Source organism: Tenrec ecaudatus, chromosome 7 (assembly GCF_050624435.1).
Source record: "Tenrec ecaudatus isolate mTenEca1 chromosome 7, mTenEca1.hap1, whole genome shotgun sequence".
Classification (NCBI taxonomy): Eukaryota; Metazoa; Chordata; class Mammalia; order Afrosoricida; family Tenrecidae; genus Tenrec; species Tenrec ecaudatus.
Genome location: NC_134536.1, coordinates 54,213,018 through 54,234,753, shown reverse-complemented (window position 1 = coordinate 54,234,753; position 21,736 = coordinate 54,213,018). Strand labels below are relative to the sequence as shown.

The window sequence follows — 21,736 nt, the reverse complement described above, 5'->3', positions numbered from 1 at the left end:
ACCTTTTGTGTATAGTCACCTTTTGTGGTGTTGATCTCCACACGGATAGTCACCTTTTGTGGTGTTGAAAAAGGTACTTGCTGTGGACAAGCTGTGAGTCTTGCAAAATTATGATGTGATCTCCAGCTTCGTTTCTCTCACCAAGACTATTTCCTAACTACTTTCCCTTCCTCCTTGTTTCCAACTTTTGCATTCCAATGGCCACGGATTATTAATGAATCTTGATTGTGTGTTTGATCAATTTCTGACTGACGTCATTTGTAGAATTCTTCAATTTCTGCATCACCAGCTTTAGTGATGGGTGCAGAAATTTGAATGATAGTTGTATTGACTGGTAGACATTATCCTGTCATAGACAGCAATGTACTTTGAGATAGACCTTGAAATGTCCTTTCTGACAATGAATGCAATGCCATGCCTTTTGATTGGGTCATTTCTGGCATAGTTAATCATGCTATTTTTTATTCAAAATGGTAAACACCAGTCCATTTCAGCCCACTGAGGCGTAGAATGTTGTTTTTTATTCATCCCAATTGATTTTTATGACTTCCAAATTTCCTAGATTCATACTCCGTGCATCCCAAGTTCCGATGATTGATTAATGCTAGCAGCGGCTTCTTCTCGTGTTTGAGTCCTGCGCTATCAGTGAAAGAAGGTCCTGAAGGTAAGCCCACCGCCTTCACTCCATCAGTGTCATTACGGCCAGCTCTGCTGTGAGACGGCAACTCTTCTCACGCCTCGGCTGAGTGCCTCCCCATCTTCTGCCACTGTCTGACAATGTGCTGCTTCGTGCATTGGGTTTTCACTAACTGCCGATGTTCCTATGGGGTCCACAGTGTTTTCAGAGGCCACGTCCTCTGCTCTCAGTCTGGCAGCTTTGCTGAAAGCTGTGCCCTTTGGGTGACCCTGCTGGTGTCTGACACACCAGTGGCCTAGCCTTCAGCGTCATAGCAACACACAAGCCACCGCCCTATGGCAAGCTGACAGACCCATGGCGGATTCTGTTGACGGCATCATTCATTTAGCCAATGGTATAGAATGAAGACACTGTTGAGAGAGAGAAAGGATACCTGTATGGCCCAGCTTCTCAGGCCACAATACATGGCTTGTTGACATGTACAGGTGCAAAGATTAAGTGATTGGACACTATATACAGGAACAATGAGGGTTTGGGAGAGAGCAAAACTTTCACTAACATTCATTCACAAAAACAGAACCCTGCTTGCCAGACTAGCACATGCCATCACAAAGCAACGAGAACGTTACAAGAGTAAATGTGTGATAGTGCCCAGGCCACCACTCATTGGGTTCCCTCAAAGCAAGAGCTATACTTTCTTAAACCTTAACTTGCTCCACGACAAAAAGGCTGGAATATATTTCAGTCCCATAAATCATTTAACATTAAAATTTCATGGAATAGTATATTTTTAAGTACACAGGAGATATTTTGCTGTGATTAAGAAATCTTTTTTTTTTTTTAAGAAAGGGGCATCTTGCAAAAGACAAAATAACCCACTAGTGCCAATCTTACCAGCATCCTGTCTTTCTGGTTGGAGCTGTTTTTCCCATCACTAACTTCTCTGCAACGTACCAGGTACGTCGGGGTAGGGCTGGTCATGCCATACCACGTGAGGTTTGTTTCAGCAGCTGGTAACTTGATTGTGAGGCTGGTGTTGGTGATATTAACAATAGCCGGCTCCTCGGTGAAGGTGGCCAGAGTCAGAAATGCTTTATCTACAGTAACAAGAAAACAGAGGCTAAATATGCCCATACAGATGTGTAAGATACAAAGAGCAAATGTGTTTAACATCCCAGAAATGATCCAGTGTTAAAAATAAATGTATAAAATATCTATAATTTCGCTGACAAGTACAAAATACTTTGGAAAGGCAGTTCTTTTTTTAATTTTTATTTTTTTAAGGCAGTTCTTTTTAATGGCACTGGCAGACTCTGCGCACCATTCTACGTCTTCCTGGCTAATGTCCCAGATGTCTTACATTAGTCAGGGCCGCATGATAAGGGGGGAAACAGATTCCCTAACAGCCTGGCTGGACCTTAGGGCACAATTGGAACCGATCAGATGTAAGGCTGGTATCTACCAGGGAGGACTTTCAATAAGTTTAGTTAATGAATAGAGCACATGTCCCTCATGGAACCTTTCTCTGTCCAGAAAGCCCACACAGTGCGTAGAGACACAGCAGACATCTTCTGAGAACTGAATAAATGATACATACTAACATGGAAGAAAACAGAAGTCCAGATTGTTAATGGCACTCTAGAGCTGCCTGTCCTACATCTACAGACAACCAGTACACTGCACAGCCTCAGGGGGAGCCATTCTCAGCAACTACAGTGTGAATGGTACGAGTTAACCTGGGACAGTGCACAGTAGACTCTGCCTACACCTGTACACTCATGTTTCTAACATGCCACTGAAAGGTATGTCTAGCCTATTCACTCTGATTGTTTCACAAAAATTGACTTAAGAACATAATGTCCCCACCTAATTCACAACGAAAAATCCATTAAAAAAGGATAATTTTACTAAAGTTACCAAGCAGACCATTTTTCACCTCAGCCAGTAACTATCCAATAATATTCAGTTAGTATCTGGTCTACACTGGTGGGAACGCTGTAGCAGCCAAAAAATTATCTGATTCAAATGCCAACGTTGATTTTGTAATTTCCTTCTCATTTCTTAATTGGGGCTGTTTATCTGGGTGGTGAAAACATTATTTAAGACAATAAGACTTTTTGAAGATGATAATGTCTCAGGAAAAATGAGGAAAATAACTAGCAATTTCTTAAATTTTCCAGTAGATGGAGCTCAAAGTACTCTTAATGATGGGCCTACCGGTAACAAAAGTAAGCTGGACCTTTATTTGAAGAAAACAATGATTATACTTTAAAATTAGTTCTAGTTAATAAAAATCCATGCTCTCTTTAGAACTGTTATTTCTGTAAGTGTGTATAAATGGTGTTTTTCAACTTCAAAAAGGTACTGCCTAGACTTCAATTTTCTAGTCTCTCAATGTGTTATTTTGTTTTCTCCTTCTATTTTTTCTTTTTTTTCTCAATCATTTTATTGGGGACTCGTACAACTCTTATCACAATTTATACATACATCCATGTATCAAGCACATTTGTACATTTGTTGCCATCATCATTCTCAAAACATTTGCTTTCTACTTGAACCCTTGGTATCCGCTCCTCATTTTTAAAAAAGTCATTTTATTAGGGGCTCATACAGCTCCTATCAAAATCTATACATACATCAAATGTGTAAAGCACATTTGTACTTTCGTTGCCCTCATCATTCTCAAAATTTTTGCTCTCCACCCAAGCCCCTGGCATCAGCTCCTCATTTTTCCCCTCCCTCCTCACTCATCCCTCCCTCATGAACCCTTGATAATTTATAAATTATTATTTTGATATCTTGCTCTATCCCACATCTCCCTTCCCCCACTTTTCTGTTGTATGTCCCCCAGGGAGGAGGTCACATGTAGATCCTTGAAATAGGTTCCCCCTTTCTAACCCACCCTCCCTATACCCTCCCAGTATCACCACTCACACCACTGTTCCTAAGGGGATTATCCGCCCTGACTTCCCTGTGTTTCCAGTTCCCATCTGTAACAATGTGCATCCTCTGGTCTAGTCAGACTCACAAGGTAGGATTTGGATCATGACAGTGGGAGAGGGAGGAGAAAGCATTTAGGAAGTAGAGGGAAGTTGTATTTTTCATTGTTGCTACCTCACACCCTGACTGTCTCGTCTCCTCCCCAAGACCCTTCTGTCAGGGGATGTCCAGTGGCCTACAAATGGGCTTTGGGTCTCCACTCCGCACTCCCCCCGATCATTCACTATGGTAAGATTTTTTGTTCTAGTGATGCCTGATACCTGATCCCTTGACACCTTGTGATTGCACTGGCTGGTGTGCTTCCTCCATGTGGGCTTTGTTGCTTCTGAGCTAGATGGCCACTTGTTTACCTTCAAACCTTTAAAACCCCCCAGATGCTATATATTTGGATAGCCGGGCACCATCAGCTTTCTTCGCCACATTTGCTTATACACCCATTTGTCTTCAGTGGTCGTATCATGGAGGTGAGCACAAAATGATATGTTGTTGTTTTTTTCTTCTTTGATATCTGATAACTGATTCCTTCAGCACCTCATGGTCACACATGATGGTGTGCTTCTTCCATGTGGGCTTTATTGCTTCTGAGCCAGATGGCCGCTTGTTTACCTTCAAGCCTTTAAGACCCCAGACGCTATCTCTTTTGATAGCCGGTCACCATCAGTTTTCTTCACCACATTTAGTTGTTCACCCACGTTGTCATCAGCAGTTGTGTCGGGAAGGTGAGCATCATAAAATGCCAATTTAATAGAAGAAAATGTTCTTGCATTGAGGGAGTACTTGAGTGGAGGCCCAATGTCCCTCTGCTACCTTAATACTAACCGTATAAATATATGTACATAGATCTATTTCCCCATCCTCATTTATAAATATATTTGCATATGTACATGTCTTTATCTAGACCTCTATAAATGCCCTCTGCCTCCCAGCCCTTTCCTCTGTTTCCTTTGACTTCCCTCCTGTCCCACTATCACACTAAGCTTCTTTATACATTCTTCCACTTGTTTTTTACTTATTTGTTTTACAACAGAATATATTTGAGCCAAGGGCGTTTGTCTCATTCATTTCTGTCCATCTGCAAGCAGAGGTGCACTTAGTTAAGAAGGACATCAGCTCCTGAGTGGCCAAAAAGCTTGGGAAAGAACTCAGAAACGACTTGAGGTTTGAATGCCACCAAGGAGGCTTTACAATATTTCTTGCATTTTTGTTTCTTTTTAAAATTTCAAACTTAAAAATTCCACAAGGCTTATGAGGAACATGGGTAATAGTTACAACAATTTAAAATCTCATTAATGACATATCTGAAAAGAAGATAAAGATGCTAATGAAAAGAACAGTGCAAATTTAAATATTCTAAGTGGTTGAGAAATAGATGGTGTGTGAGACCACAATGACAGAAAGTGAAGAAAAGGCTTTCACCCTAAAAGAAATCTTCCTTAATGGTTACCAGGCGGGGGCAGGAAAGGGGGAGGGGGAGTCACAGGCTAGAGGACACGCCAGTGTTCACTTGGGCAATGGAGAAAGCAATATCAAATCTGAAGGCAGTTAGGGGGAAATGATGCACGTAGGGAAGACACTGGGAGATGCGGAAGAGTTCAAAGCAACAGAAGCGAGTCTTGTTATATACACACCCTGTAACGAAGGTGATCAACACCGTATATGCTTGAACAGATATGTTGGCTAAAATGGTGAGAGAGGGAGATGGAGAGGGAGCATATATCCATGAATATATATATAGGTTTGACAGGGGATCTTTATATATAAAGACTTACCGTGGTTTCCAATAAAGTCATGAATATGATGGAGCAAACAGGAGACAAAGTTCTAAAAATATCTTAGAAACAACCAAAAATTCCCCACAGAACTGGAACAGGCATACGGATCCCACCATGACATGCCAAACATAACACCGAATGCTCAAATAATCAGCCCTTTAAGACCCACAGAACAGCCTCCACGGACAAGGGCTTAAGAAGGGAGGAACGGAACCCGGCAGTGCTGGGGGAAAGCGGCTCAGCTGATGAAACAAAACTGAATAGATTGTTCAATGTGAACTGATGGCCTGAGCTGTAAACCTTCCTCTACATCACAATGAAACACTTTCTTTAAAAAACAAATACGTAATAACTAAACAAAAAATGGGACTTGACCTTGAAAATAGCAGAAGTTTTATGCAGTGCTTTTTGGTACCACCGGGAGGCCTAAAATACAGCAAAGAAGAATCAGCAAGAAAGAGAAATGATCAGGCAGAGAAGAGAAAGAGGACGGGCCATCATAGACCATGGGGTTTTCCCCAATGGCGAAGCCGGGTGCACACACACACACACACACACACACACACACACGGGTATACACACAGAACTGGGGTTCGTTTGTGGCCCAGGATGGCCTGCAGTTCCAGCAAGCACTCGGGGCTGACTTCGGAGTTGGAGGCAGGCTGAGCGATCACAGAGGGCGAGAGGATCAAAAGGAGAGACGGGCCACGGAAAGGCTTTCTTTACCCTTCAGGGAAGGAGCGTGCTGATCACGGCTGTGGTCGTGTTACCTGGGAAAGGCTGCGCGGCCGCACTGTACGCCAAGACACGTTGACTCCGTGGGGCTGGCACCTGGGAGGGCGTGGCCCCTCTGCTTTTCTTTGCCCGATAAATCTGCCTGCTGTCCTTTGTTGTGGCAATCCAGTAGATAAACTCCCCATCCACTGTTAAGCTAACAAGAGTTTTTCCTGTGGATCAAAGAATATGGTAAAATCAAAGACAAAATGCATAGCTTGAGCTCTCGACCCTAAATAAAACGTGGCATCTCGTTGTTATAAAGCTAAACATTTGACTCCATATTCTTTCAATATGAAAAACTGATACTTACATATCATTAGGTAAAGAACTTCACAGCTTTTTGTTTGTTTGTTTCATTTTAACCCCACATCAAACCCCTACAGTAGCTATTGTGATTCACAGCCTTTATGTAGAAGGGACCACCCAGGCATGGACCTTCTATCTGTCCTATGAGAGATGGCAAAGTTGACAGAGAATGGTACCACCTACAATGCTCTACCGAGTGGTCTACAAATACAATGCCCACCATGCGGAAGGTGAGTCACGTATTCTTCAGCTATAACTAAAATTCAGTTTCTCTGAGTCCAAACAGAACCCACAGCCTCTAACAAGAGCGCTACAATCAAGGCCTGAGAGGAAGAGAGGAGACCGTTAATGATGTATAAAGGGAAACAATGTAAGAATGTAACCGACTTCTCTGTAGACTAGTGAATCTTGTCGGAAGCAAGGCATTATTTTTGTAGAGATTTCTTCTAACATTATGTCAGTTAAAGAATCTCTAAAGTCACCCAGATTTTCCAATTTTAGGGTTATATGTTCTAAAGTTCCATCAATTAAAAACTGGCTAGTTCTATAAATAATGGCCCCCTAGGTAATTCTTATGTATCTCATTCAACAAAAGTATTCTTCCTATTAAGAGAAGTTCAAAAGACCATCTCTGCTCTTCAGTATATTGAGAGTATATCACAGCTGAAAGGTCTGGGTGAAATATCAACAAAAGCATATTTGCAAGGATAGGTGTGCATTGTCCAAGTATATTTGCAATGTCAAAATATTCCTGTGTAGACCAATTCTGTCCAATAGCACTTTATATGATGATGATAATATTTTATATCTGTGGGGTCTAATGGTTGCCATGTGAAAAGCATTGGACTGCTAACTGCAAGGTCACCAGTTCAAACCCAGTTTTTGCAAGGAAGGAAGGTGAGACAGTCCAGTCCCATAAAGATTTAAGATCTCAGAAACTTTATGAACCCTTCAACTCTGTCTGACAGGGTCATCATTGGTAGGAATCAACTTGATGACAGTGGGTTTAGTCACTTGTACCTTCTGCACACTTAAACTATGTCTAGTGTCAATGAGCAACTAGATTTCTAACTTTCATTCATTTAAAGGGCCATGTGTGGCTAGTGGTTACAGTGGAGAGTGGATTATTAAGAGCATGCAGGGCAGTGAGAAGTATTTTGTTTTTTAGGGATATGGGGTCCTATTGCAATTATTCCTAATGAGGAGACTTCTAAGCCACTTTGGACTTCCAGATGTTTCCTCCACAGCCACGCACACTTCAGTAGAGAGTTTTGCCAAATATTAACCAACTCATGCTGAGGTTGAGTCAGTGGGGTCACCAAAGCAGAAGGAGAATAGCTTACTGGTAAAAAACGTAGACGTAGAAGTTAGGCTTGCTTTTAAATCTCATGCCGCTACTAATTCACTGTGGCCTCTGTACAAATTAGCTTACCTGTCTCAATTGTAGTTTGCTCATCTGTCAAATGAGGATATTGGTTCCTATGTCATCAGGTGTTAGTAAGATTAGATGATATAATGCACTTAGTCGTAGATTAGACTGAGTAAGGCTTTATAAATCATACCTCTATCGTTAGTCATATTTTTAAAAGCAGGTTTAGAAAATGATGTGAGTAACCACAGATTATTTGCCTCTAAACAACGTGATTTGAATTTTAAATGAACACTTGGTATTTTCCAGAGAAAATAGGTGGGTAAGTCAAAAAGTATGGATACTACTGGGGTTCCAGTTCATATATGAATGGTTTTATTTCTAAAGAAACCTGTTTAAGCGCATCAGTGAGATCAGTGGATAGCTGCAGACACGTTCTCTCTAAAATGCGCTTGTATTTGTCTCGTTGGAGTGCTTTCAAGAAAGATCCAACGACACACTGACTTCCTGGGGACCAGTTCAATTTGAGGCAAAGAGGTCAGCTCAGAAGGTTGTGGTGACTGTACTTTGGGGTGCACAGGGCTTTCTTTACAGATTTTCTCAAAGGACAGAGGATGATCATAGAAGCTTGTTATGAACAGGCATTAACAAAAGGGAAACTGCATTGATGAGAAAAAGGCTAGGTACGTTGTGCCCAGGAATTTTTTTTTCCCATCATAGCAATATATCTGCTCACGATTGGAGGAGAACAGGGGCTGGCTGAGAATGCCACTGGGAAAGCTCGCCCTGTGCGCCCTCAGCTCAGTCTAGTCTCTTGAGAGTTCCTTTTGTTTCCCAGACTCAGAGAACATTGGAAAAGAGCACCGGGGAGTCGCTGCAGGATGCCAGAGCCGCTGTCTTAACACAGTATCAACTGAAGATCGCACAACCCTTGAAGAAGGGTGAGGGCACGGAAACAGTGCTTTCAGAAGGGTGTGATCCTAGAGGAGGACATGTCAAGAAAAATAGCTTCACATTGTGACGTTTTTATGGAATAACTGTTTCCGTGATGCTGTAGCAACAGTCATTGACTTCTCCCTGTACCAGTCCGATACTCTTTTACATACAGGTGGAATACAAGTCCCTTTAATTTTTTTAATTTATTTTTAATCATTTTATTGAGGGCTCGTACAACTCTTATCACAATCCATACATACATCCATTGTGTCAAGCATGCAAGTCCTTTTTCACTAGACAAGCATTTCCACCATGATTGGTGAAGATGTACACTTACCCACCAGCACCTTACCCAGCACAGCAGGCACCAGGATCATGCTCCAACACTCACATCCTTCCAGGTCCATCGCCCAGATGTCTTGTCCTTTGACAAAGTATATGTATGGTTGCCTGAAGTCAGCGTTATCAATAGTCATGACTCCATTGAACTCAAATTCGGTCACGTTGCAGGAACAGTGGTTCCTTCCATTCTGGTGGCTGGTGGCTGAGGGCAGCAGTACACGGTGCAAGGTGTGGTTGAGAATGTTGTAGTAGAGTATCTGACAGCCCAAACCGGCAACTTCTGTCCAGTACAAACGACTATAGGGAGAGAAAAAACATTCCTCCAACTTAGTGTGGAAAACAGATCACTGGAAATATTAGTCTCTAAAGAAGATCACTGGGGTCCCTAAAGTGGCATAGATGTTTATGTTAGGTTGGCAGTTTTAACTCATTCAGAGGCACCTTAGAAGGCAGACCTGGCAAACTGCTTCCAAAGGATCATGGCCTTGAAGTCATATGGGGCAGCTCTGCTCTACACAGCTACACATGCGGGGTCAGCAGGAAGTGGAGCAGATGAGACAGCAACTAACAACAACAATAAAGATCAACCGTGGGATCATTTCTAACAATTAGAGGAATAAATAAAAAAACCTTTGGAGGAAACAAGTTCAAGTATCCAATAACCCTTATTCTAAAGTGTAGGAGGTCCTAAGAAACGTAATTCATGATAATTTTCAATAATAGATTTAGTTTACAATTAAAGCTTAGGACTTAGTGACCTTAGCAAAACCGAACTCACTGCCAGTGAATCGAGGCGAACTCATAGCCACGCTGAAGGCCAGGGTACAACTAGCCCTGTGAGTTCCTGAGACTGCAACTGTTTACGGAGTAGAATTCCTCATCTTTCTCCTGAGGAGCAGGTTGGTGGGTTTAAATAGCAGCCCAATTCTTGACCACTACGCAACAGGGCTCCTCCCTAGGCACTGTGTTAAATAGTTCATAAATACTTTACTTATTGAGCTATAGTTGACATACCATACAATTCAATAGCTTGATCACATAAACAAGGATTGTGCAATCATGAAAAAAAAATGTAAGGTTCAAGTCATCCAAATGCATGTCAGTGACTCCAAATTGTCTTTAAGTCTGATTTGTATTAGGGATACAGAACTCCCCTATCCCATGGAATATTATGTTGACACCCAAGACAGTCAAATCTTCACACATTCCACTATTTTCTGGTTGTACAAAAAAAGAAAAGTAAATGATTTCGGGTCTTAATTTAAAAAAAAACAACATTTCACTTTTGAAAAATGGGATGAAGTAGGATTTCCCTCCTTCTTAAAAATGTTTCTACAGAGGGAATCCAGGACGGATAGACCCCTCAGGACTAACGATGAGAGTAGCGATGCCGGGAGGGTGAGGGGAGGGTGGGGTACAGGGAAAGAACTGATCACATATAACCCCTTCTCTGGGGGATGGATGGCAGAAAGGTGAGTGAAGCGAGACCTTGGATGGTGTAAGACATGGCAAAATAATAATAATTTATAAATTATCAAGGGTTCATGAGGGAGGCAGGGTAGGGAGGGGAAAATGAGGAGCTGATACCAAGGGCTCAAGTAGAAAGCAAATGTTTTAAGAATGATGATGGCAACAAATATACAAATGTGCTTGACCCAATAGGTGGATGTATGGATAGTGATAAGAATTTTACAGCCCCCAATAAAATGATTTTTTGAAATTGTTTCTAGAACTACTAAAAAATTTGCATTTTTAAAATAATTGATAAAAACATTCTTTTGGATTGTACAAGAAGATAACAAGGTCCATTTATAGACATGGTAGATAAACATTATGCAGATGTGGCATTTTTTTCTCCTTCATCAGATGCGGGACTGGCCTCAATTTTCATTTCTCCATTTTCTGCGGATTTTGCTTGTACTTTTCTGTCAGAAGATTTAACCTTTCCTGTCACCTTTGCAGGCCTATGTTTTGCTGACAACCTTGATAGTCTCTTCCTGGGCTCTTTCTTCACCGCCCCTCAGTGAAGCTGACTTACCCTTGGGGCAACTTGGCTGTGGGGCAGGCGCATGCTGGATGCCAGCGGACTGTGGGGCACCAGAGCTTTCTTGAAACTGGGTTGTCTTACCGCTGCTGCTCTGCCCACTGCCTGGGCTGCTAGGACCAGGGCAGGACAGTGGGGGAACCGGATGGACTCATCAGATTTCTTCACCACAGCCATGTCTTCAATGATCTCCTCATGAGGGCGAGTTCCAGGCTGAGTCATGTCATAAGAACTGATGGTCCTTATATTCAGTCTACAATCAAGTGAGAGCGCAAACTCCACCCATATCATTATTGCTTCTATGAGTCCCTGGTTCCCTTGTGGAGACATAACTGCCAGTCTATTGTGGAACATCACAGATCTTCCCCATGGGGGTTGGCAACCCCACTACTAGTAACATTATTTTAGGCAATGGTAAAGTACTATTGAGCAAAGACTTTTATACATGTGTGGGCCTTCTATTAGACTCCTGAGGTATTTATTGTCCCAACCTGGCCAATAAGCACATGTGGATTAATGAAGGGTGGAGGGATAAATTGCTCCATGAGCCTCGCCTTTCGAGTTCTCGGGTCTCTTGCTTTGTGATGGTCGGACCAGGGTGCAGCTGCCTTAGCCAGTTCCTGCTTCACCTGGGAAGGCTCACTTCCTGTAAGACATCCCTGAAGAGAAGCCACATGGACCTACCCAGATGCAGCCCTGGGTGCTGGAGCAGCCCTGTGGAGACCCCTGCCAGCGCTGAGATGATTACACATTCACTGCAGTCGGCATCATTGCATCTGTTTTGTGAGATGGAGGAGGACTTTGTGGATTGGTGTTGGACATATGGGTTAATGTTAGACTTGTGGGCTTGGGCAGCACTGGGTTGGGATGTTTTCTTGATGCACACTTAACTTTTATATAAAACTCTCTCTTATATGTGAGTTGCTGTGGATTTGTTTCTTTAAAGTAACCAGACTAACACTACTCCCATACAGGAATTGTTAACTTGCATATCTTCAAAATGTGCCTGGTACATGCCATGAGGGTTGAAGATGTGATAATACTTTTAGTAACACTCATCCATGAGAGCAGAACCAGGGCTGGTAGAGTCACATAAAGACAAAGAGAGGGTGAAAGCTGCCAACAGATGCTAGCCCCAGGTCACCATTCATTGGACACCTTCAGAACAATAGGCTTGAACCCAAAGCCAGTCACCATTTCCATCCTCCAGTTTCTTTCTGCTTTTTAAAGCTAGTTGACAATCTAGTTTCAAAATAGCCTAATAATTAATAACCATGCTTAGCTCACAAATGGGATATATCTTTCAGGTTTGGAAAATTGCTACTTACTGACTGAATTGAAGCTTTAAAAGGCACAAGGACATTACTCCAGATAAAATGAATGAGATTGGTCTTCCTGATGCTGCTACTGTCTCCATCCCCTTTGTGTCTTTTCTACTAGCTCACATCTAATGATGCCTCACAAATGATGGTAGTATTAGATCAGTTGGCATAAAAATGCTATTGGGTTACCAGCTAGACTAGATAGTAATTTGCCTAACTGCATTAATCATATTGAGAGTATGAATTAAATGTGAACATTTGTGGCTGTGATTTAGAAACTTCAATATACCAAGAACACCGAACATCTTACTTTCCCATCATTGGCTTCTAAGATTACCGTATATACTCGAGTATAAGCCAACCTATCAGCCAAGGCACCTAATTTTACCACAAAAACTGCATTAAAAATGTGCTGAAAAGCTTGGCTTATAAGTGAGTATATATGGTAAGTCAAAGGCATTACATTTACTATGTATTTCATTCCAATAGAAACAAAAACTCACATTCCACATACCTTAAGAAAGGGTGGACAGAAAAAGAGATGATTGTTGAATTCCTGTTGAAAATCTTCAGAACTCTGGGGTAATTCACTTTGCATTCAAGATCGATATCAAATATTTGCATTCTGTTTTGTGAATCTTTTGTTGCAAAGTAGAGGTGCTTGGCAATCCAGTCAACTGCCATAACTGTGATATCAAAACCCAGGGCATCTCGGAAAATCTTAACAGGAGGTGAACCAAGAAGACAGTGTCATTGCTTCAACTTTTTCTTAAGTTGAAGACATTTCTGCGTTCACCTTCGTCATTGCATTTCTGTATCGTGTAAACTTCAGTGTTTCTGGATTGTCTGTCATTGTGATCAGTCATTGATCCTTTGCACACATTATATTTTTCCCTAGACAATTTCGGTTTCAAGCACAGCTTCAATGCTTCACATTTACTTCTTCAGGCAGAAGCCATCCGCGAGTTACTAACTCAACCACAGACGGAGTTACTGGATATCTCCGTAAGCATGACTCACCCCCAACTTCCTTTTCTCTGCTTTCTATGGTTTCCTGAACTCTCAACATTCACCCTAAGAGCCACTCCTGACAAATGTGATTTGCTCTTGACTTCTTTCTCCTGCTCTAACCACAGTGGTTCAGCTCCATTTTAAATATCCCCCTGGTTTGTTCAGTCCTTTCACCCCTCGTTGCCTCTCACCTAGGTCAGGCTCGCAATGCTTCCTGACTTTATTTATGCAACAGCTGTTTGTCTCATCTTTATCTGTCTCTATCCCACGGCATTCTCCCCCTGTTAACAGAGATGTCTTGCTAAAGTACAACTTGGTCACACTGACCACACACTTTCTTCAATGACTTGCTGTTGACTTCAAGACGAAGCCTGATCCCATGGCGCAGCAAAAGTCCACTACAGTAATTCTCCTGCTGACCTCTGCACTTTACCGTCTGCCTTTCACCCCATGCCCACCAGCTCCTCTAGTACAATCTCCCTTATTCACTGCCCTCCGAATATACGACGGCAGTCAAAAAGTACTGCAATGTGAAATCATTAAAACCTTTTATTAAACAAAAATATCAAAATGTGAAGCTGCTGTCTCTTGACTTATCCACCATCTAGCTCTATTCCTCTCTAAAGGACGTGTTTCCGTCTCTTCGAGTCACATTGAGTCAATACGGCCCTCCTGGCGTCCCTGAAGGACTCCACCCTTTCAACAGACCTTGAATTTTGAGCAACAGAAAGAAGTCTGAAGGGGCAATGTCAGGATGGGTGGGGTAAGATTTCCCAATGAAATTCTTGTAGGACAGCCTTTGATACATTCTAAGCATGTGCAGGTGCGTTGTGGAAATGGGGGGGCGGTGTCTTATGTGCAACTTTCCTGACCTATTTCTCACCAATTTGGTTCACATTTTCATTAAACAAATTCACAACATGCCCCCCATTATTGCCCTGTTTCCTTCAAGAAAATCTATCAAGATGACCCCTTTAGAATCCCAGAGAACACTTGCTCTAACTTTCTGAGCTGACCCGCAGCTTTGACTTGAACTGGCCATGCAGATCCCGTTGGAAGCCACTCTTTTGAATTGACCTGTTTTTCTTAATGCACCATAACGAGACTAAGCTAAGAGTATTACTGAGAGAACTTGTCTGCAGCCACCCACTGATTGAACAAACATGTCTCCACATGCTTTGTTTGGGATAAGCCCGAGCATGCACACCAGAACCCTCGGAGCATGACGTTGGGGTTTAGCTGCATACTGTAATCCCGTTCTCCCCTTGCTCTTGTACTTGACATTCCCTATGATCTTCCCCATGTTCACCTGGGTCATCCCAAGGCCTCTTTCCAGTCTTCCACTCTCACCACCCCAAGCTGAACTAGGTGGCCACTCATTCTTTGTAATTCCACTGCATTCTGTCCCCCACCCCCCACACACACACAAAATAACAGTTATACTAGTTCATGCTCTCCACTGTTAGCTCCGGCATGTGGGCCAACTGGCTTGCATGGATCCATACGTAATCCTAACTCTTTGCCACAGAAGTGAAATCACTTGCCACTTGCCACAAATCTAGTAAATAATGAAATGAGAATCAGATTCTAGGCTGTTATATTCCAAACTCAGACTCTTAATCAACATGCATTAACTGTCTTCCCTGTATTAGACTAATGTAAGACTAGAGCTTACTGATTTTTTCTGTGTATTCCAGGATCTAACACAGTACTAAACTCAATAACTGGTAAATAAATTACTCATAAATGACATTTGCTTAAAATTTATTTTATATTTGTTTGTTGCTAAATTATAAATCTGCCCTTTTCAGTCATTCTAAGCTGCATGATTTAAACCAGTGGTCCTCAAGCTTCCTAATGCTGTGACCCTTTAATACAATTCCTCATGATGTGGTAACCCTCCCAACCATAAAATTATTTTTGTTGATACTTAATAACTGTAATTTTGCTACTGCTATGAATCAGACGACCCCTGTAAAAGGGTCATTTCATCCCCAAAGGGGTCAATAACCACATGTTGAGAACCGCTGGTTTAAACATTGACAAGTCTTTTTAATTATAGAATATTGTGATATGCAAATATTCTTCTTCTTTAGTTTCAAAAGAGTCATATGGTGAAATACCTCAACTCTGGAGAGATTGTTCATGTTCAAAAGGAAGAGAGAATCTCCTTGGGCATAATATCCAATCTTATTATCAGCTGTGTAGCCCACGGCTCTGATGTCTTTTTCTGATGAAAATGTCCACACAACTTGATTTAGATCCACATCTAAAAAATGTATCTTGTTGCCAAAAAGAGTTATGAGGTATGTAAAAGGATTGATTGCTGAAAACAAAAACAAGCAAACAGCATATAAGAGAAAAGTTAATTTGGTTTATCCAACTATCTTGATTCGATGTCAGACAGCCTGGAAACCAATGGGTTCCCTGAGTCAATCTTAGTATACTAATTTCAATCAAGAAAATGGTCTGAATTTATAGACTTTCTAAATCTAGTTTTGTTTCAGCATGTTTGGGTGATAATTAAAATGCATTAAATATTGTATTTGACCTTAACTTCAGCATTCATATCCCTAAGGATATCAGCAGGCCAAAATGTTTTAAAACATTATGTGTCATTTGTATACATTTTGGAGAATAAATACCTGCTATTTGAGACTTTACTGTGGCAGAAAATGGTCCTGGCCCTTTGGATGTGAAGACTCGAACCTAAAGAGAAAAAAGAAATCTCTCATTTAGATCACTTGTTGCACTCCCTGTGTGTCCTTCTCAACACTTCATCCTTGGGTAAATGCTGCCCAATTGAACTTAAGTGGCTGGTGATTCTAAGGTGTGTGTACTTCTCTGGTGTGAGTACTCCCATTGTAGACCTGTCTGTGGTGTGGCATCGGGAGCCCTGGTTGCATAATGGTTACACGTTGGGCTATTAACCGCGATGTTAGCAGTTCGAAACCACCAGCCACTCTCCAGGAGAAAGATGAGGATTTCTATTCCCATGAACAGTCTCAGAAACCCACAGGGCCAGTTCTACCTGACCGATTGGGTCACTATGAGTCAGAGTCTGCTCAGTGACAATGAAGTTTATTGTTTGACTAGAAATTGAGCCACAGGACTGAGTTCAGTTCCAGACCTAGAGGGTGACTACTGACATCATCTTTGGGGTTCCACCAGTCTTTGTCCGACCAATAACTATTGGACTGAACTATTGTTGAGTTTTGTCCCACACTTTCCCCACCTCCATCAAAAACCTTCTAATGTGACCTCTTTCAAATCAGTTGATACTGGTAACCAGGCTACCACTCTAGTTGTTTTAGCCTCAGGTTGTGGAACTGATGTTTGCATGGTCCATTAGTCCATTTGACTAGTCGTTTCCACATATTTTCTATTTTCTTGACTCTTCTTTGCTCCAGATGCCGAGAGGGCCATAGCTGTATTCCAGATGTATGATCACAAACTTTCAAGATGCTGGTCACTATTTACCAAAGAGCATGGTCTTTGTGAACTATGCTATGCCAATGGTCCTTGGTGTCCTTGACCCGATCACCCTGAGCCCCCAGGCCCAGGGACTCAGTCTGTTAAAGATTTTGGTGAAATCTTGGAAGCTTTTATAACTTTGCCTCCTGTATGTTCCACCACATTCATGAATATAGCTAAGCAAATCCGTACACAAATATTCTCTGTCAAAGTTATTTATATTTGTGAACCTACTCTCATAAAAGTCATACCATGTATTAGGAACCCTATGTTTGTCCTTACTTTTTCATTCTAGAGTTGTATAGTTTCAAGTTTTTATGATTCACTTCGAGTTCATTTTTATGTATGATGTGGGATATGGATCCTGTTACATTCTTCTGCAAATGGATTTACAGTTTTTTCAGCACTATTTACTAAACTATCTTTTTCCCTTTGAATACATTTTGACCCTTTGTCAATGATCAACTGTCTGTAGATAGATTTACTACTAGATTTTCGAGCCAGTTCCATTGTTCAACATGCTTGACACACCAGCACCCCCTGATTTGGACCGCCATGCAATGTTTGGTTCTGGGCACTGAGGAGCCTCCTACTTTATTCTTCTTTTTCAGTAGTGGTTTGCAAACCTTGGGTCTTTTTCCTTTCCACACGAGTTAGTTTTTCCATCTCTTTCAAGAATAATGTTGGACTCTGGATCAGAATTTGGGTTGCATTAACTGTAGATTGCTTTGGGTGGTGTTGAAATTTTCACAATTTTAAAGCTTCCTAGAGCATGGCATATTCTTCCAACTATCTAAGTCTCTTTTGTTTTCTTGTGGTTGTGTTTTGTAGTTTTCTTTGCAAGATCTTTTGTTTCTATGGCTAGATTTATTTTTAAAGTTTTGGTTGTGACTTATAGTGACATATTGATTTTTAAAGATTTATTTTTAAAGTTGGTTACTATTGCAAATGCCATTGTTTTCCTTATTTCTTTTTTCAGCAATCCCTTGTTAGTGTAAAGAAATCTGCTCAGTCTTGTTTTTGTGCATATTATTATCTCCACAAGTCTGTCTAAATAAGATAGGCTGGATGAACAATCTAGAGGAGAAAATAGTGGGCTTGACGGTTTGGGGGAAACATGGGAGAGGGAGAGGTGGGGAAAAGAAAATGGTGTTAACAAACCCAGGGACAAGGGAACAACAAGTGATCCAAAATCAGTGGTGAGGAGGGTGGAAGAGGCCTGGTAGGGCTTGCTTGATCAAGGGCAATGTAACTGAGAGGAATTACTGCAACCCAAATGAAGGCTGAGCATGATAGTGGGACAAGAGGAAAGTAAAGGGAAATAGAGGAAAGACCTAGGAGGCAAAGGGCATTTATAGATATCTAAATACAGGTGTGTATATATTTAAATTTATTTATATATAATGATGGGGAAATAGATTTATGTGCATACATTTATAGGTTTAGTATTAAGGTAGCAAATGGATACTCAAGTACTCCCTCAATGCAGGAACACTGTTCTATTAAACTGGCATTCCATGATGCTCACCTTCCTGACACGATTGCTGAAGACAAAGCGGGTGCATAAGCAAATGTGGTGAAAAAAGCTGATGGTCCCCAGATATCAAAAGATATAGCATCTTACAGGCTTGAAGATAAACAAGTAGCCATCTAGCTGAGAAGAAACAAAGCCCACATGGAAGAAGCACATCAGTCTGTGCGATCATGAGCTGTCGATGGGATCACGTATGAAGCATCAAAGAACAAAAAATCATATCATTATGAATGAGGGGGAGTGAGGAGTGGGAACCAAAAGCCCATCTCTAGGCAACTGAACATCCCCTTACAGAAGAGTCACAGAGAGGAGAGGAGCCAGTCAGGGTGCAGTGTGGTAATGATGAAACATAAAACTTTCCTCTAGTTCTTAAATGCTTCCTCCCCACTCCCACCCTGCGCTATCATGATCCCAATTCACCTTACAAATCCAGCTAGACCAGAGGATATATACAATGGTACAGATAGGAACTGGAAACACTGGGAATCCAGGACAGATGAACCTCTCAGGACCAATGGTGAGAGTGGAAATACCAGGAGAGTGAAGGGGGGTGTTCCAAAGGAAGAATCTATGACAAGGATCTACATATAACCCCCTCTCTGGGGGATGGACAATAGAAAAGTGGGTGAAGGGAGACTTTGGACAGTGTAAGACAAGACAAAATAATAATTTATAAATTATCGAGGGTTCATGAGGGAAGGGGAAAAATGAAGAACTGATATCAAGGGCTCAAGTAGAAAGCAAATGTTTTGAGAATGATGATGGCAACAAATGTACAAATGTGCTTGACACATGGATGTATGTGACAAGAGATTGTGATAAGAGTTGTACAAGCCCCCAATAAAATGATTTTTTTAAGTTGTGAAATCTTCATTTAAGAGCTATGGATTTAGAAGGTCATATTTAATAGCTGTGCTTTTCATAAATAAAGTAGAAGGTAAATGATAAAAAGAAAGAAGCCTGACTAACTTGTGTTGATCTTGTACCTTATGGCTTTGCTAAATCTTTCAGGTAGTTTCAACAATTTTTTACCCAATCTTTGGAACTTTGTATGTAAAGGATCATCTCATCTACAGAGAGTTCAACTTTTGTGTGTGTGTGTGTGCCAATTTTGGAGCTTTTAATTTCCGTTTCTTGACTGATAGCTCTAGCTAAGACTTCCAGCACAAGAATGTATAGGAGAGACAAAGGGCATCTTTTTCTCGTTCCCAATTGCAAGAGAAATGCTCTGTTTATTCTGATGAGAGAATTGCTGGCTGTTTGTTTTGTATATATACCGTTTATTATCTTGAGGAGTGTTCCTTCTCTTCTTAGTTTGCTAAGTGTTCTTATCAGGAATGGAGGTGGGTTTGTCAAATGTTTTTTATGTTCATGTGTCTCTTTTCCTTTGTTTTATTTACATGATTATACACACCCTCCCAATCCCTCCCCCACCCAATTTTTTCTTTGTGTCTTGGTTTTCAGTCTGATTCGTGGGGTTATCTGGGGCGCTGATTCAGAAAATTGCATTGGAGAGACCAGATCCATTCTACTTTCTTAGATGTAGTGATCCACTATGTTTTCAGCTATGAAGTATACTACTTTATTAATTCATCACACTAGTTTTAAATGTGAGACTAATTCAGACCCACAAATTACAGGATTGAGACCAAACACAGGTTAAAAAAATGTCTTTAGCATTAAGTATTAAGGGGCTTCCAAGGTCAGCTGTAGTGGGTTATGGTAGACAGTGGATTCTGCTTTGAACTGCCATTCATAGATCAGGGTTTGACCCCACCAGTCACTTTGTAGCCTTTAAAATATTTAAATGTCCAGAAATCCAAAGAAACACACCTCTGTTCTATAGGGCCACGAGGAGATGGGACTGATTATAGGACAGTGTGTTTTTCCTTTTAGTATAGAAGGCTGTGCCACAGAGAGAGAGATTGCAAATTGGATACTGAAAAGCCAGAACACAGCTTGAAAAGAGTGAAAAGTCAAAAAGAAAATTGAAAAGGCACACACATGGGAGCTGTGAGGACAATGCTGACTGTCAAAAATGTAAGACTTAATAGTAATTTTCATAAATATTTTAAAGATCTATATTGTTCTTCAAATTATGCAGTAAACAAGTCAGAACACATTTTAATATATGGAAACCAATGGGTCATTCATGGTAAATATTATAGAAATGAGGTTGATCACAAGCTTCTTCTGGTAAGAAAAATTCAAACTCTTCTTTCAAGAGTTTCTGTCCACGGATGGAGATATTATGCCACCTGATAACACGACTGGAACATTTTATTAAAGGAACTTGACATCAGACCCATTTTGGGTTTCAGAACATTTTGAATCTCTATTAAACTGAGTACCAATCAGTCAATTATGACTCATAGTGACCCTATAGGACAAAGGTTGACATCTCCTGTGGATTTCTGAGGCTGTCCGTCTGTAGGGAAGCAGAACGTCTCCCTTTCTCTTGCAGAGCAGTGGACGCCAATAGCTTATCTCACGGCTAGCAATCAAGCACATGGTCCACGATGCCAGCAGGCTCCTTATTGATTGTACAATAACTCTTTCTTCTGGTCTCTTTTGATGTTAACAAGTTGGAACTGTGTGATATTCAGTTTCTAATAAAGGTGAACTGTTACTTGGGGAAAATTCTAAGTTCATGTAATCTGTACTTTTCAGCTATATCTTTCGATCAATTGCCACCATGTGAAGTATAACTCGACCTAATTATTTAATAGAAGATAAACTACTTTAAATAAAACTAGCATGCGCTTCCTGTATCTCAGGCTAGCTAACACTGCATTAAAATACGCTGGGTTTTTAATGGGTAAATAGAGTGATGAGTGGTATATGGCATGTGTTCTGTATTTCAGAAGCTACAGCTGATAGTGGAAAACTGGTACCAGTTTATGGATCAGCAGGTTAAATATACCCAGAAACAAGGCTAGCATTGGAGGCACCAAAATATGTGTTGTCCAGTGTTGTTTTTCAAATTTTTGGCCATCCACATATAACTTGCATGCATCCTTGCATTTTTTATATGAATCCCTCTGAGTTGTGATGTATTTCTTTCTCTTCCTCCTCCTCCTCTTCCTCCTTCTCCTCCTCCTCCATTCCTCTTTCTCCATTTTTTGTTATGTTGTTGGAGTCTATTGGCTCAGATTTTTTGCACCAATGTTCATGCGGGTTATTGGTCTATAATTTCCTTTTATAGAAATGTC

General features: G+C 41.1%; 1 protein-coding gene across 3 annotated transcripts in view; it reads right to left on the bottom strand.

Moving 5' to 3' along the window:
• The window catches only part of ROS1 (ROS proto-oncogene 1, receptor tyrosine kinase), a 157,112-nt gene that overhangs the window by 54,838 nt on the left and 80,538 nt on the right, over window positions 1-21,736 (bottom strand). For all 3 annotated transcript variants that reach the window (XM_075553956.1, XM_075553957.1, XM_075553955.1), the window contains 6 exons: window positions 16,162-16,225; window positions 15,640-15,842; window positions 13,020-13,225; window positions 9,150-9,436; window positions 6,180-6,356; window positions 1,532-1,734 (listed from right to left, as the gene is read on the bottom strand). In XM_075553956.1, coding sequence (XP_075410071.1) covers window positions 1,532-1,734; window positions 6,180-6,356; window positions 9,150-9,436; window positions 13,020-13,225; window positions 15,640-15,842; window positions 16,162-16,225 — 1,140 coding nt within the window. The remainder of the gene's footprint in view (window positions 1-1,531; window positions 1,735-6,179; window positions 6,357-9,149; window positions 9,437-13,019; window positions 13,226-15,639; window positions 15,843-16,161; window positions 16,226-21,736) is intronic.